Genomic DNA, 16,570 nt, shown 5'->3' with positions numbered 1-16,570 from the left:
CATAAGGTGTAACGGTGCCGCTCCAACCCTTTAGATACTAATGTACACACTGATTCATGTTGTTGCTACTTTGATTACACATGTCCCCTGCAGTGCAGATACAAGTGCGAGTTGTTCCAGACATTGGGAGTAACACCCCGCGATGCTTTTCACTGCTGGACCACCCGACCGAACTAAGGTACAACCTTAAAGCGACCCTGTACAACTGGCAATGCAACCTTCATGATCTTAATGTTACTCGGCCACAAGCTGCAGTGTCGCTCGAGCCTAAAGCGCACTGAGCAATATTTTTTCTTTGCCTAAATCAGTGGCGAATGATAACATATTAAATATTGTAATATATGTAAATCGGCAACAATAGTATCTTCCTCACCAACAAGCAGCCTGTAGTTACCCGTTCCCTGCTAGCCGCCTCCACAGAAATCTATGTAGTGTTAAAAAGTAAATCGAAGACCCTGGAGGAGGGGAGGAGGGGGATGCAGTTGCAGATTTTCATGTGGTGTTTTCAGTGAACCACCATCAAGGGAAGTACGATGAGGAGGGTTTTCCTAAATGTTTGTGTACCCTATATATGGATTTTGGAGAACTAAGATCCAGTTCCCTGTGTCATGATAATCTACATTTACTGCAGAGATGTTTTTACAGCTTCCATTGAGTTCACTAGAAGCTGTGTAACTCCAGGTGTTGTGAGCTCCCCCTAGTGGTGGCTGCAGGAAGCTAGTGTTTCAACCCCTATTAAGATATGTTACACAATTACTGAGGATGTTACCTTTAATAAGAAAAAGTACTGTAATGAAGCAAAAACCATGTCTGCAGGCACAACTCCTCAGGCCCCGATGACTATGATGCCAGACTTGTTTCCAATACACTCTTTAAAAATGAAAACACAAACATAAAATATAAAACTACACGTTTCAACCACAGAATGGGGTCTTCCTCAGGCATACAGAGTAAACCAAACATGTTGGACTAAGCGAACCTAGAAGGGCTTGCAAGTCCTCCCCACGTCTATCACACCTGTGACCTTGAAGTGATTCATGTGGTTGTGCACATGTTAGTGCAGCCACGTCAGGTGAGATCATTAACTACAGAGCATTGTTCACCCCATCAGTTGTCTTTTGGACTTGCTACAACTGATTAGCGCCTCACTTGTCCTCCGTTCCCTTTGTTTTGTTTTTTTTAATAAAAAAAGTTTTTCATTGGAGAAGACGGGATTCTGGGACCTCCTATATGATTTCTCTCCTGAACAGGCGTTGCCACCATCTGGACTGAGGGTATAAGGAATTCCTTCTATCTGGGGCATCTCTAGCGCCCTGCCAGGTTCTAGATCAGAGACGCAGCACTCTTTAGCAGCAGAGGTTTGGCTGCCTCCAGTATATCAATGTCTGGGTCCAGAGAGCGTCCAAGTCCTTCCAAGACTAAAATGGCAAAAATGATGGATGCGAAGTTACTCTCCAGTTTCACCTGGAAATAAGGAAAAAATAAAATATTATCTGCAAAATTCTAGAATAATGTCACCGAAGGATTGGCAAGTCTGTGACACAAATGTGAAGTCCCAGAACATCATTCTGGATCCCTCCATATTGTCATACATGTTTGTCTTATGTGGATGCACTGTGCAAATCTGTCATGTCTAATTATCTGTATGTGTGTTGCACAGCTGCAGCGTCTGAAGGGTTAATTACATTAAAATCATTGCTGTGAGTTTGGATGCATGTTGTGTGTACCTGTCTTGCTATGTCATGTGATGTGGTGTGCATGAGTCTATAAGTATGAGTGATTGGGTTCCAAGAGAGGAGTTGAGTCCGTCTGCAGGCTGCTGAGGAGCGCCCATCTAACACCTGAGGGTTTGCTACCACAGAGGCGCATGAGGGTACCATCAGCCCTTGTGCTGCTGAAGATGGAGGAGACGGAGAGACCGCCGGACCGAATGTGAAGTGCATGGGAGTGAGTGAGCCTAATTGCTTTCCCCATAAACTTCCACCACAAGAGAGCCGTAGTGAGTCATTACCCTGCCAGTGACAAGAAGTGATACAGTTATATAACAATGCAGAAGTCTACTGAACCGCTGAAGATAATACTGAGACTGATTGATGATTCCTAAGCGGCTGTCTGGAGTATAGCTCACCATATAGTGGTACACCAGTAACTGGCAGCCACGCCTGCTGAAGTCTACGAGAGCGGGGTGATCATTACTGCCATTCTTTGGCCATTGACTTTCATGACAAGTATTGCTGAATATGTACTAAGTTTTCCTGCACTGTGAACTCTGCATTCTGATGTCTACTGTAATTCATAAAGAAGTCACTGGTAAAGTTTTACCGGGCCTCCACCATTCCGGAGGACCCGAGGTACTATGCACTTGTCAAGTGTGAATGTCAGTGTATGGAACGATGGCGTCACGAACTGAAACTACTACCCCCATCATTGCCTGCCATTCCAGGTAAAAAGAAAAGTTTGTATATATTTTATTCCTCGGCCCCCGTGTACAATATCTGGCAGTCATGCAACAGGATTTATATATATATATATATAACATAGTTGTTCACTGCGCTAACAATATACACTGATGGCCACTTTATTAGAGCTCCCAGCCCTTTCATGATTGGCGCTTCTACTTCATCTCAATGGAGGTGGAGCGGCCAGGGATCGTTCCGGCCCCCTAACTTTACCTTGTGCGTCATCAGAAGCTGAAATACCCGAGACAGCAAAGCTGCAACTTGGAGCTGTAGGAGGTAACAAAAAAGAAAAACAGGCATATTATTTTTATTTAACAGATTAATACCTCCAACAAGATCAGCTTACTCCTTTCCTGAAATACTTTGTGCTGCTGCAAGGGCCTTGTCCTTCCACTATTGGCTGGAGACTCCCCCCTCCCACTTGCCTCCTCCCATCATGGCACCGCCCCAGTCACATGTAGCTCTGTCCTCAATAGTATCTTCATGAGCAGACAGATCACTGCCCCTCACAATATCATCACAGTCCTGTATGCCCTATGCTGCTGGGAGCCCCTGTCCTTACCCCTACAAGACTGATCTTCCACTTATTTCCATTCCCTTCCTCAGATTAACACATGAATGGACAAGTCATGGCCTCCGGCAAGTTTAGCAGACTTCTGCTGTCCGAATCTAAAATCTGACTGGCTAAGGGTGCTGTTATGTAGTCCAATCCTCTGCGGTTCTGAACAAGTGCTGATCAACCTAATAGCATGTCAGCCAGCACCGGTTCTGCCCTTCACACCAGCAGAGGATCGGTGGTATGGGGACACACAATCACTATTGCGGTTATTCTGCCCATTTCTGGGCAGCACAGCCCCCTGTTCTCACGGGGATGGGGGGAGGGATATGTACTTTTGGTGAGCAACCATTTTTGTGCTGAAATAAAAGATCACATCAGCTGACAAGTGGCTGACCGCGGGCATAGTCAGACGGGGCAATAATTGGGCAGGTGAGAGTTTGGGATGAACGTTACTGCCTGATCATCGTCCCGTGGAAAAGAGCATAAAAGGATAGTAAGTGCACCCTAGCAGTCTGTCCAGGGTTGTCCCTAACATGGCATAAGGACATCACAGAGGGGGACAACCTCCCCACTCCGGATCTACAGCTGGAGACCAGATCACGATGTGGAGGATTCCATGCAACCGAGCATCGCACTTGTCCTTTGGACTCTGTAACACTTCATTTCCTCTGCAGAGCGGCATCGGCAGGGATATTAAACGATCTCTAAACTGCCCTGCCTACAAACAAGGTTATCATGTCAATAAAGGGGCCCCACGTCTCGTGCCTCAGCCACTAACTCTACCAACTAACAGAAGGGAAACACTAATGAACAACCCAAAGCACCACTTAGCTTTACAGCAGAACTCCAAAAAGTGCAAAAAGTGGCATTGCACCCTCACCTTCCCGAGAACTACTGTAGTCTTCCTCGCCTCGTTCACCAACTCCGCCATTTGGGACTTGAAGCTCTCCACATCCATACATTGATTAGCTCTGGCGTGATGCAGGATCAGCTCCGCCACGGTCTCTCCCTGCAGGAACCAGAATGAAATCTACAGATTTTTTCCTTTTCCATTGCTGCTAATATAGTGAAAGTGGGACATATAAGCACAATAAAGGTGAACTCTATAAAGCAGACGGAATCTGCGTACGCCCCTCACCTGCCCCAGCACTACCGCAGTAAAGACGGAGTGGAAGTTCTCAAGGTCTTTTTCCTGCAGCTCAGCCACAATGCCGGCATCCAACAAGACCAACCTCAGGGGACAGCGGCTGGGTCGGATATCTACAATCAGGGTGTCACACATGTCCACAAGGGTGGTCTGGTCACTGTACCCAGGCGAGACCTCCAGAGCTCCTTGTACAAGGATGTTACCAGGGTGGAGGTCGGCATGGACAAAATTATCCACGAAAATCTGAAAAGAAAGATGGAAGGTGAGAAGTTCTGTGAGAATAACCGCAATCATATTACAATGGGCAAGACTTCTCTGCTGGTTGCTCAGGTTCGGTCTACTAGCTTGTTGTTGGCCCAGTTGCTATCCAACTGTCTTACAGCTGAATCATTAGAGTAGGTCAGCTGGCCAGACTGCTGCAGTTAGCGGCCTATTTTGGCGTTGAGGACAATTTTGGGGGGATTTTCATCTCCACTTTTCGAAAGCCATAACTTTTTTTTTTCTTTCTGCTGACGCGGCCGTATGAGGGCTTGTTTTTTACACGGCGAATTATAGATTTTATTGGTACCATTTTTGGTGCATATAATATATTATAAAAACTTTTTTTGGGGGGGGGAGGGAAGAGAAAACACAACAATTCTGCCATTGTTTAACATTCTTATTTACAGCGTTAATCATACAGCATAAATGGCACAATACACTTTTTCCGCGGGTCGCTACGACTAGGTTTTTCCACATTTTTGCAATGAAAAGCGCTTCTTTTGGCAATTCTAATTATAATTAAGTCCCATACCTTTTTATCTTCTCATGGACGGAGCTCTGTGGGGGCTTGTTTTTTGTGTGACGAGCTGCAGTTTTTATTAGTACCATTTTGAGGTACATACGGCTTTTTTGAACATTTTTATTGCGTTTTTTGTGAGGTAAAATGAAGAAAACAAGCATTTTACCTCCAGTTTTTTTTTACGTTTTTTGCTGCGCAGGATAAATATTGCGTTCAATTTCTAGTACAGATCCTTACGGACGCGAAGATGCCAAATATGTGGGGATTTTCCAAAACTTTAAATTTTTTTATACAAATATGGGAAAATTAGCAAAAAATATTTTTTTGCTACTTTTTTTAACATGTTTTCTTTATTTTCCTGAAGGGAACCAGAACCATGGCACTCATGATCACTATTATAAGGCATTACAGGACTTCTGCACTGCAATGCCTTATGGCTTGTAATAGTGATCATAGGCAATACCAAGCCTGGCCACATGTATCTGGCGTCCTGTTGCCATGGCAACCCATCGACCTTCCACGATGACATCACAGAAGGAGTGTCCTTCCTCTGTGAACCCTTTACATGCACGTAGGGGGTTTAAAGCAGGGGTCGCTGTCCTTTTGTACCCCTGCTCTTGTAGCCGACTGCTGCGGGATGGCGCAGGCTCAGAAGCTGTGCCATCCACAGGATGTAAGTTTACACCCTGTTGCATTAAGTACCCCACAGCTCAGACATAAACTTATGCCTTGTGGCGTTAAGGGGTTAAAAGCTATGAACAAGTTTGGTGACAAATTATTTCCCCATAAATGCCTGTATTTTGTGTTGACGATCACTTTTGTAATGGGGTTTGATTAACAATGTTGCTCCGTTTGTCTTCTGCAGCTTTTGCTTATCACTGTGCAGTGGAAGCTACAGAAGACAAATGGAGCAACACTTTTATAAAAACTGCAGACTGAGTTTCAACAGGAGATCTGTCAGTGTGCTGTATGGTCATAAATAAGCTTATAAGAACGTGCACACTGACGGATGTCCTAATGAGACATAGTCTGCAGTTTACTGTATGCGGTGATAGGTAGAATCTGCAGAAGACAAATGGTACAAACTTTTTAACTAAACCCTATTGCAAAAACAATTTTCAGACCAAAATGCATGCAGTTAAGTGAAAAAAAAATGCCCCCAAACGTGCCCATAGCCTTTAAAGGTTCATTACTGTGTTACTGGTTATAGCGTAAGCTATGTGCATTTAGATAAAGTATTCCTTGTACATTTCTATTCCCAGTCTTGCCTTGTTTCTTTTCAGTGTAGTTCTCTTGCTGTGTTTCCAGTTCTTCTTCTTTAGTCTTGTAGTTTGTTGGTTGCTTTTTGCCTGTTTGTATCTGTCTTGTTGCTTTATAGGGCTTTTTTAGAAGAAACCACTGTCGGGTGCAGAGGTGTCCGACAGTCGTCCCAGAGATAATCGCTCCTGTGCTCCGACACAGGAGTGAGGATTGCGTAGTGAATAGAGGTGGAGCATTCCACCTGCCCGCCTCCATTCATGATAAACAGGCAGTTGTTTATATATATATGACTGCCTGTTTAGACGGGGCTATCGTTGTTTGATTTTTATGCCTGAATGATCAGATCAGCAAACGTATTATGGCTCATCGTTTAGCTCTGTTCAGTTTGAGGCTTTTTTTGTCTCTGTCCTTACCTTTGTGTTCTCTCATTGTCAGGGTCAATGTTTTAGATAGAGTTTCCATTAGGGATGTTTATAGGGATATTCAGGGACAGCGATGTCTGGTGTTAGGGACAGTATCAAGGATAGATTTAGGAAAAGCTAGGGTTTGGGTCAGTTATTGTCAGTTTGATATTATCTGGTCACCATCACCATTTTGCTCTATTTTCTGATAACCATCATCTGTCTGCTCTATTATTTAACTACCATCATCATCATCATCCATGTTTGACATCATCTGATTACCATCACCATTTTGTTCTTGTCATCTATTGGTGAGTTCCCATTGCCTAGTAGTGTTGATGTGTGCTTCATAACTCAGCCCTACTGAATGTCCTGGAGGTACCTGAATACTGGGAGACGCCGCTAATACCCTGGAAAGGATAGTGTAATAGGTGAAGTCCAGTTCTGTCGAATTGTGTACAGGTCGCATCACACATCCATAATTTAACAATTACTGCTATTACCGACTCATTATCATAGCGGGGAAGGTCATACGCAAGAAATGACTGACAGTAGGCAGCATACGGGGTGGGGGGACATACGTGTTGGTCTGATTAACTGACACTTTGCGCCAGAGAATGGGGGAATGTCCATAACTGATTTTGTTATGGTGCCCTAGCTTCTTAGATTATGCCCCTGCCTTCATATTTGGAGAATTACAGACTAGTGGATGACTCCAATCTGCATTTTAGTTCATACAGTTTTTTAGGATGTCAGATTAGGTTGGTAATTGCCAATGGAAAAGGTTCCTACCATCTTAAGTAACATGTCCACTCCCATTGCTGCAATCCGATGTTTGATCTGAGAGGAGCCCTTTTCGTTCAGGTACAGAGACAACGGCTCTCCATCCTAACCGAGAAAACAAATAATACAAGTATATCACCCAAAATTGTCTGGGGTGCAAAAAATGTTTTTTCAAATACCCTCATAAGGACCCTCATCTATGAGCTGCAGCACAAAGCAGATCCACAGAGCATCTCTCTTTTTGGAGGACTCTGTCCATACATTACACAAACAACCAAATGATTTCAATAGAAAGTGTGCAATACTTCAGTTCTCCTGTGGGAGTGCTGTAGGGAGATGAAACACATTGTCATTTTACAGTGAGTTAGTCTCCTCTATTGAGACTTCACTATACTGACTCACATACATGAGGCCAGACCCTCTAATTCTTGTTTACTGAAGCCTGTTGCAAATGTGATCCAGTAACAATAAGGCATTGTGTGTTGTGTTTATGTTAAGCCCTAGTCTAATTTTAATTTAATCCTAATAAATATCATTATTTTAATGTGTCTATAACTGTGAAGAGCTTCTAGAAACCAATTAGATTTCGGCTCTTATTTTGCAGAGGCAAAAACCATTTTCAGCAACAAGCAAGTAGTAGGAATAAATAAGACTCATACATGGCCCCCGATGACTGCCCACCTCGAAGCTCTCCACCAAGATGTTCTTTGTCACAAACGGTCGGAGGGGAGTGGGAAACTTTATAAAATCCATTTTCTCAAACTTCTGTTGAAATGTTTCTAAGTTCTTGGCTTCAAAGCGTAGATCTATCTGCAAAAACCCCAAAACGGCAGTGAACATTTTTTTGAGCATTGCACAATTCAGCGCAGTCCGAACATTTCCAATCAGTGGTCCGTTTTTTATAAATTGAAAGCCTGAGGTTGTGCTTTCTCCACTTAAAGCGGTTGAACTGTTGTAAACTATTGACGATCTGTCCTCAGGATAGACCATCAATAGTAGATTACTGGAGGACTGCCGCACCGATCAGCTGTTCACCTGGCTAATATGGTCAAGCAGACAACTCTGTTCCCACTGCAGTGGCCAAGCTTGGAATTGCATGTAAAGTTTCCAATGAAGTGAGTGGGATCTTTGAGTGTAATACCAAGCCTGACCACTGCAGTGGAACAGAGCTGTCTGCTTCCTGCAGAAATTATCTCAGTGCATGAGTGTACTGGCCAGGTGAATAGCTGATCACTGGGGGTCCCATCTGGCAGCCCCTGCTGATCTACTATCGATGGCCTACCCTAAGGATAGGCCATCAGTAGTTAATAAGTGGACAACCCCTTTTAGTGCTCATGAGGATGAAATCTATCACAAGCCCTAAGCAGAAGGACATTTATTCCCCAACCCTCCAAGCAAGAAAGCCCTCTGCAAGGATGAAGTTCCTTCCCTTTGCTGAAGCTTAAAGTGTTCATAAACATTGCGTGTATATTGGCTGAACCCACCGACTTTGACGAGACCAAAAGATTATTTGATGTGTATGGGGAACTCCTGCCTTTCCCCCGATGGCAAATACAAGGGGAGATAAGCCACTGTCAGAGGTATCTGGCAGTGGCTTTCTCCCCTCTCTATACTTTCAGAACACATGCACACATAGCCAAACCAAGCATACACGTGTATGGTGGTGCCTGACAAGATATGTAACGTGTGTGGCCAGCCTTGAGGGCCTTTTAGGGTGCTTTCGCATGGGCAGAACAGAATTTGCAGTTCTGCAGAAACGTTTGCACCAAAATCCGTACGGGCATGTGCAGATTTTGATGCGGAATTAATAATGAGTTAAATCTGCCTGCAGTTCCACATCAGAATCCACATTGATCCCTGCGGATTGCAGTGCGAATTTCGTCAGCTGCAGATTCTGCTGTGTCCTTGGGGAATAATCCTGCCCGTGTAAAAGCCCCCCTACACAGCTTAATCAGACACCTGAATGTTTGCTTGTCCGATCACGTCGTGTGAAAGGGCCAACAATCAGCCAAAAAAATGACAATTACAACTGACCAAGTCTTTTTGAGGCTAGTTTCACACTGGCGATCGCAATTTTGCTGCGAGAAAATCACGGCAAAGTCGCGTCTTTGTTCCCGCGATTTTTGGGAGTCCGCAATACAAATGTACTTTTTTTATTGCGAAAGTCAATAGGTCTTCCTAATTATTACGTGTGCTGCTGGGCTCTGTAGTTCTAAGCTTCCTAGCAGCACAGCCCTCACAGGGTTAATTGATTGAGCTGGCTGGGTGTGGTTCTTCCTGCTAGCCAATCTCCCACATAAACCCAGCTCCTGGTCAGTCTCTGTCTGGTGTTCAGGGTGAGCAATCATGAATTCTTGTTTGTTGAAGTTTGCTGTGTGATTTGTGCCCGGTGCTGGTTCATGTCCGTTTGTTCATTTTTATTCTGTCAGTTTTGTGTCAGCTTGCTGTGTGACTTGCTATCTGTGTCCTGTCCTGTTGCAGCATTCTGTGTGAACTCTGTCCGATTCTGCTGGACTCCTGGTTAGTGTAGGGACTAGTGTATAACGAGGAGCCGTGAAGTGGCCCGCTAGCTTCCATGTTTTGTACAAAATGTCAACTAATACCTGGTATTTATATTCAGCTTATCACCTCTTACTAGTGTTTGCATTTTGTCTGCTATATGCTGTGTATTCTGGCTCTGTGTGTCCTGTTGTTTAGTCCCTGTCATGTGGCATGTGCATGCATCCTGTTCTGGTGCGTGGCTCCTAGGATCAGCTAGGGCCGAGATCCGAAGACTGCTGGGCTGCCCTTATTGGGGCAATGTCCCCGCTTATGTAGGGCCAAGTCAGCCTCCCATGTAGAACAGGGTCAGTTTGCATGAAACCCGTGTGCGTACCCAGTCCTCCCTTTGGTTGCAATCGTGTGGGCCCTGTGCTTAGTTTGCCTACACGATCATAACACAAATGTTTCAATCACAACGCAACTTTGTTGCATTGCGATGCTATGAAAAGGAGGCTCCATAAGGAAACATGTAAGATAAATTTTTAAAAAAATTGCACATGGCAGAAAGACAGAGCGCGAAGCGATTTTTTTGTTCTCTCAACATCGAATCAGTGAAAACATCACAGATGGGAAGGAAACCATTGGTTGGTTTCATATTCTGCTTTCTAAGTGACTCTCGCAGCAGGTGAAAATCGCACAATTTCTCTCCCGCCCGTGTGAAACCAGCCTGACAACCATAAAAATGTTCACTTATCGGTTGCACATCTCGGTTGGGAATGAGCAGCAGACAGCGATCATCCTGTACCACGCGGCAATCCTCTGCCGCATGTGAAGGAGCGCCAGTCAACATGCGTTGTTGTTATTTGCTCGTTGCAGCCATACAATTCTTGGCCTTCTAAAAGAACCCTTAGAAAAAACCTGCATGTGGTTCAACATCTGCTGGAGCGACACAGTCTGGGTTTCGCTCCTCCAGCAGGGGTGTGAAGAACCTGACAACCACAAACCTCCTTAGAAACACTCATAGGGCCGTCATACTCTGAAAAACCCTGCAACGTGCTCCGCCAGTACTCTGTATACAGAATCCATCATATCACTGCAGTCCCTGCTGGTTCAGTGTCTTAAAGAGATTGGTCAGGAGACAAAAACATAGCTGCCTTCTTCCAGCGTCACATCTGTCCACAGATTGTGGTATTGCGGCACATCTCCCATATTCTTCAGTGAAGCTGAGCAGCAATAAAAGACAAACCATGGACAGGTCTGACCGGTAAATCGCTGTATGATCTTCTGCGCTCTATAGTCTTCTACCAGAAACATATTTCCATGTGACACAAAGATGATGTAGATTACTTCGTTTTTCTGTATAATTCCTTTACAAATTGGTCCCTCCTCCCCGCTTCATAATAAAACTCCAATGTGATCAGAATCATTAAGTTTTTTTGTTAGAGCAGAAGTTTGTACTCCAGAGCTGCTCTCCCTCCTGTAAGTAGGTAAAGGAAGTAACAACAAACGACAGCCATATTGGAAACACCGAAGAGCTGCCTCTGGTCACCTGACCACCCAATGTATATATAAACATAGATCTATATACTGTTTATAGGAAATATAGTTAAACTTACTTGTTGCGTCATCAACTTCTCAAATTCCTCCACAATTTCTGTGAGACTCAACCACCTGAATCCGGGGATCAGACTAAGTAACTTGCTCCAGGTCTTCATGATGAGAAGGTCCATCTGCACTTGCTGGCCAAGACCTGGATGCAGGATCTGATAACAAGGCGAGACTTAAATGCGTGTTCTGGATAGAAGCAATTTTCATCTAGATCGCCTATTTTTGGGGGTGCTGTAGGGCACATGCTTAACTGCCATGCCATTCAAGCTCCTCCTAGGCAAGGTCTTTTGGCTTGGGGAACTGGGGACTGGGGTTCGCCATTTTTGGCCATAGGTGGTGGTCCTAGTGCATGAACTCCACCAATGAAGCATTTACCACCTATAGAGTGAAATAGGTGACAATTGCTTCTCACCAGAATACCTCTCTAATGCAATGTGTAGAGAAAAAAAGATAAGGAAAATAGAATTTGGGGGGGGGTTCTCCTTTGATATGGGAGCCGATACAGCTGATTTTGCCCACAGCGCCACCACAGTGGCCAGCTAGATATTTTCCACGCAGCATCCATGTAATACATGCATGTCTCTAATCCGACAGACCAGCTCTGTGTTCTGGATCATATAGTGGAATCCTGAACAGGTGACCCCCTCTGTATGACGTTCTTATGTAAGGGGGGAATGTAGGGGATAAAAAGAGATAAGACTGGGACAGTTATAAAATAAAAAAAACAGATAATACTCACCTCTCCATTGACCCCTGAAGCTGAGCTCACACTGCCCCCAGCCCGGCTTCCAGGTAGACGGCAAAGCAGAACGACGTGACCACTACGGCCAATCAGAGGCTGCAGCGTCACCGTCGGTGCTCTTGGCATCAGTGTTCATATCCTGGGCACCAAAGTCCCCACAAAAGCACACCAGAAGTCATACTGCGGTGAGAGTGGCGTAACATATCGAAAAATTTAACATTTTTGAGCAAGTGGGACTTCTGTAAAAATGTGCAACTTTTTAATCTCAGAATTCTGCGTAAAAAGTCTGTTATGAATTCCCCTTTTTGTGCTAAACCCCCTAATACAAATCAGAACTCTTATTTTCCCACTCAGAGCTCTAAATCTTCTGCTTCCCTATCTACAGGATAGGTGCTAAATGTATGATCACTTGAGACCCCCACTACTCAATAAAAGAAACCCAAACCCCGTTCCAGAGGAGATGGAACACAGCGGTGGTCACGCATGCCCTTTTTCACTCGATTCATACTCTGTGGGATTGACGAAGATACAGTAGTCGAATACAGGGTTGGGCTGTTTCCACCAGGCCCATAGAGAATGAACGGAGGGGCAGAGCACATGTGTGACCACCGCTGCATTCAAACTCCAGCAGAATGGGGGCTCGGGACCCCCCTTCTAGTAAACGCTGGGGATTCCCAAGGTTGGGCCTTCAGTGATCATGCATTTATGACCAATCCTTGGTTAAATGTTTGAACTCGGCAATCCCAACAAAATTAAAGTAGCCCTCCAGTTTCATACCAAAGTTCACACCCACGACCAAAGGGTGTAGGGGGTACATAACCAGCAGTTGATTGTGTCAGCCGTCATTCAGTTACACTGGTTCCAGGTGCCATTTTTGGACGGTCAAGATGGCCGCTGATATTTCCTAATTACACTAATCACTGCTGGCTAACATTGATCACGTGAACAGTGCTAGCCAATCACAGAGCAGGTATAGTGCATTGGCAATGTGCTAGCTTAAAGCCTGTGGCCATCTTGGCCACCCAAGAAAAGGGCCCTGGACTGGCAAAACCGAATGACTGCCAATAAAATCAACTGCAGATTATGTGCCTCTCCATCCTCCTGTCCCGAATTTGGAAGGTTGTATAATGGAGCGGCAGTGCGTATGCTGGACTGCCACTCCATTCATTTTGGACACCTGTTCTCAGAATCAGTAGTCAAACCCCCAACTAATCACCCCCTATCTAAAGGTTGTCCTACATTTGGTAGAACAACCGTTTAATGATAACTTTCTGTTCGCCTGCATCCGCCATTAGGGGTTGCTTGCTCCCATAGATTTATACACCGCCGATTGATATCAATAGATATTTCGATGTCATTACTTTTACCGCCACTGGGACTAAGTGATCTGGATCTTCTTCTGATCCTCTTATTGGAGAATGTTCATGGTCCTTCAGAGAACTTTGGTCCTGTTGCCTCCAGTTCCTTAGACGTCCAAAAATTCCATGAAGGCCCGATACCTCCCAAGCTTCATAGGCAGAATCCCGCTCCATACTCTCTACAAGAGAATGGGATTCCACATTCTGAATAACAGATAAGTCAACATAGGCCTTGTACACCTGTGCCACACAACCAGATCCTACAGGATCCCGGCTGGTGATCCTCAACATATGAGCGTAGTCATTTCCGAAGGCTCTTCTCAAACAGAGTTCAGTGTATTCCCAGGGGTGCGGAGTGACTTTAACATGTAGCTTGGAAAACAAGACACAGAACTCTTCTGAGAAAAGGTCTCGTCGAGTGCTAGCCCATTGGCCAAGTTTGATGCACGCTGGTCCCGATGACTCCGTGGCCTTCAACAAAAGATGAAGCCAAAGAGAATTGAGACCCGTCGAAAGGTATGTGAGGGGATAGAAAAGTAACAGCGGTCCGAATTTGCAAGACAGAATGAAAGAACGGATCCCCACGCGAATAATAAAAAAGAGCTTCCTCAGGAATGTCTCTGGTGGCTTCTGTGGAACTAGTGAAGGTCCAAAGCTTGAAACCTTCTGACCCGGCTTGTGGTTGTGGATGAGACTCTCGCACTGCGTTGTGGTGCTGACCCCCCATAACCCCAGGGTGATCCTTGACACCGTCTTCACATTTGTACACCTGAGTCTCTGGACTGCAATGTCCCTCCATTTAGACGGATCCCAGGATCTCCTGCACAGGGAGAGACTGGAGCAAATAGAGACTGCGGCTCTCAGTGATCCGGCCTGTGACATTGTAGAGTCAGGTCACATCGAAATCATGGTAATCATGGCAGCTGTGATCCTACAACGTGTGACTAGATCGTGGGATCTCCCAGAGAGAAGCCTCGGCTATCAAACAAGTCCACAGATCACGTGACCAGGCACCCAGGAAGCACAGCGTTCTGAGCTTAGAACCCTGAGAACGCCAACGTTCTAAAGACAAGTCTGTGCTGACAGGAGCTACGACACGCCTCTTCCTCGTGACGTTGGAGCTTCTATTAACCCAACCGTGGCCACAGAGCTTTTAGTGCTAGTGTAATCCACGCCGTCTGCAGCTCTGCGTAGTGTTCCCTCTAAGCTTGGCAATCTGGAAAGGAAAGAGTTAAAACAACATACTAATGAGGTTAAGGAATCCAATTAGAGGTATATACCTATCTGCAGAGTGCGGTGGGTTTTTCTTAACTCTCATTTTCAGTGAGAACAGCTTAGGGTCTCATACGAACAGATTTTAATTGTAGAATCCGCGATCGCGCTCCTCACGCAAGATCCACGGTAAAATGCGGGCATTGAAAAGGCATTTTTGATTTTTTCGTTCACACTCGCGGGTACAAATTTCGTATTCTGTGAACGGAAGAAAAGTCGCAGAAAAGTCTATTTAATGTGGATGGCCCCCATTGAAGTCAATAGAGTCGAGTGTTCCATCGCCCATACGCAAATAACAATGTACATAGCCACCACTCAGTGCCAGTCATCATTAGTGATGCACACTGGTAACAGGAACTTCATGGGCTGAAGAGTCTGTGTCACAGACGTGGATGACTAGAGATGAGCGAACCTATTCGGCCACGCCCCTTTTTCACCCGAGCGCCGCAATTTTCGAGTACTTCCGTACTCGGGCGAAAAGATTCGGGGGGCGCCGTGGGTGAGTGGGGGGTTGCAGCGGGGAGTGGGGGGGAGAGAGAGAGGGCTCCCCCCTGCCCTCTCTCTCTCCCCCCCACTCCCCGCTGCTACCCCCCGCTCCACCACGCCTCCCCCCACCCCCCGTCGCCCCCCGAATCTTTTCACCCGAGTACGGAAGTACTCGAAAATCGCGGTGTTCGATCGAGTAATTACTCGAAACGAGTATATTCGCTCATCTCTAATGAGGACCTATCACATATCTATCTATCATCACATTCTGCTGCTGGGACCTGTAGTTCTTTGGGTTTCCAGGAGCACACTTCCACAGGTGTGGGATGATTGAGCTGTGTACAGGTGTGTATTTCTCCTGGGTGTGATCAGGTGTCCAGACCATCTTCAGGAAAGGTGGAGGAAAGAGCATCAGATACCAATCTGACATAAAAGGAACATGTTGTCAGATATCACCCACCTGACGACATCAGATGTCTGGAGGCCGCACCTGAGAGAAGGGAAGGAACAGGGGCTGCAAAACATGCAGACCGGGAGATCAGGTGACCAGACCATCTTCAGGGAAGGTGGGGGAAGCATCTTAGACTAGCAGCATGCATAACACTGAGCAGGAAGGAGATAACAGATAAATGACCGGCACATACAGATTCCAATAAGAAGGGCTGATACATATGTGCACAAGAGTGATGGTGATTGGTTGCTTGGAGAACTTCACACCATCAGCCAGCTCAATCATGCCATACTTGCAGAAAACACACACATGTATACCCTGAATGGACACTTTATTAGAGCCCCGGTCCTCTAACTATCGGCACTTCCAAATATGGAAATTATCCCCGTGACCCCGGAGTGCCGCATAGACTCACATGACAAGTTTTCCGTAGATCCGTTTCAGTGTGAATCCACATTATAGGGTAAAATGCAGAGATCAGAGCGACTTCCAGTGAGGCCGGGTCATCGGTGCTGGACTAGCCGGCCCGGGATGTCACTGCCGACCTTGTGGGGTTTTCTCGTGCAGCAGTGTGGACAGAATACCGAGAATGGCGCGATCGAGGAAAACATCCAGCAAAAGGGGATCCTGTGGACGGAAATAACTTGTCACTGAAAGGGGTCAGAGGAGGATGTCAGGAATTGTTTTGATCAACAAGCGCTACACAGTCAAGAGCGGCAAAATACAACTCTTGTGCTCCAACTAAAGAGTCCGAACACAAAACTCACCGTTCCTTCACACAG

General features: G+C 45.6%; 1 protein-coding gene across 2 annotated transcripts; it reads right to left on the bottom strand.

Moving 5' to 3' along the window:
- Positions 1 to 774: 774 nt before the first annotated feature.
- Positions 775 to 14,687, bottom strand: ADCK2 (aarF domain containing kinase 2). 2 transcript variants are annotated; one of them, XM_066590252.1, is made up of 8 exons: positions 13,589 to 14,687; positions 11,488 to 11,634; positions 8,072 to 8,200; positions 7,400 to 7,495; positions 4,157 to 4,408; positions 3,899 to 4,027; positions 2,673 to 2,726; positions 775 to 1,464 (listed from the first exon to the last, which is right to left on the bottom strand). In XM_066590252.1, exons 1-8 carry the CDS (start codon positions 14,459 to 14,461, stop codon positions 1,324 to 1,326), a joined length of 1,821 nt encoding a protein of 606 aa, XP_066446349.1. In that variant the 5' UTR covers positions 14,462 to 14,687; the 3' UTR covers positions 775 to 1,323. The 2 variants fall into 2 exon arrangements, with proteins under 2 accessions (XP_066446349.1, XP_066446348.1); XM_066590251.1 differs by having other exon boundaries at positions 13,583 to 14,686.
- Positions 14,688 to 16,570: the final 1,883 nt, after the last annotated feature.

The sequence above is a fragment of the Eleutherodactylus coqui genome, chromosome 2, assembly GCF_035609145.1.
Source record: "Eleutherodactylus coqui strain aEleCoq1 chromosome 2, aEleCoq1.hap1, whole genome shotgun sequence".
NCBI classification, from domain to species: domain Eukaryota; kingdom Metazoa; phylum Chordata; class Amphibia; order Anura; family Eleutherodactylidae; genus Eleutherodactylus; species Eleutherodactylus coqui.
Note: the sequence above shows the minus strand (reverse complement) of the source record. Positions and strands in the feature narration are given on the sequence as shown.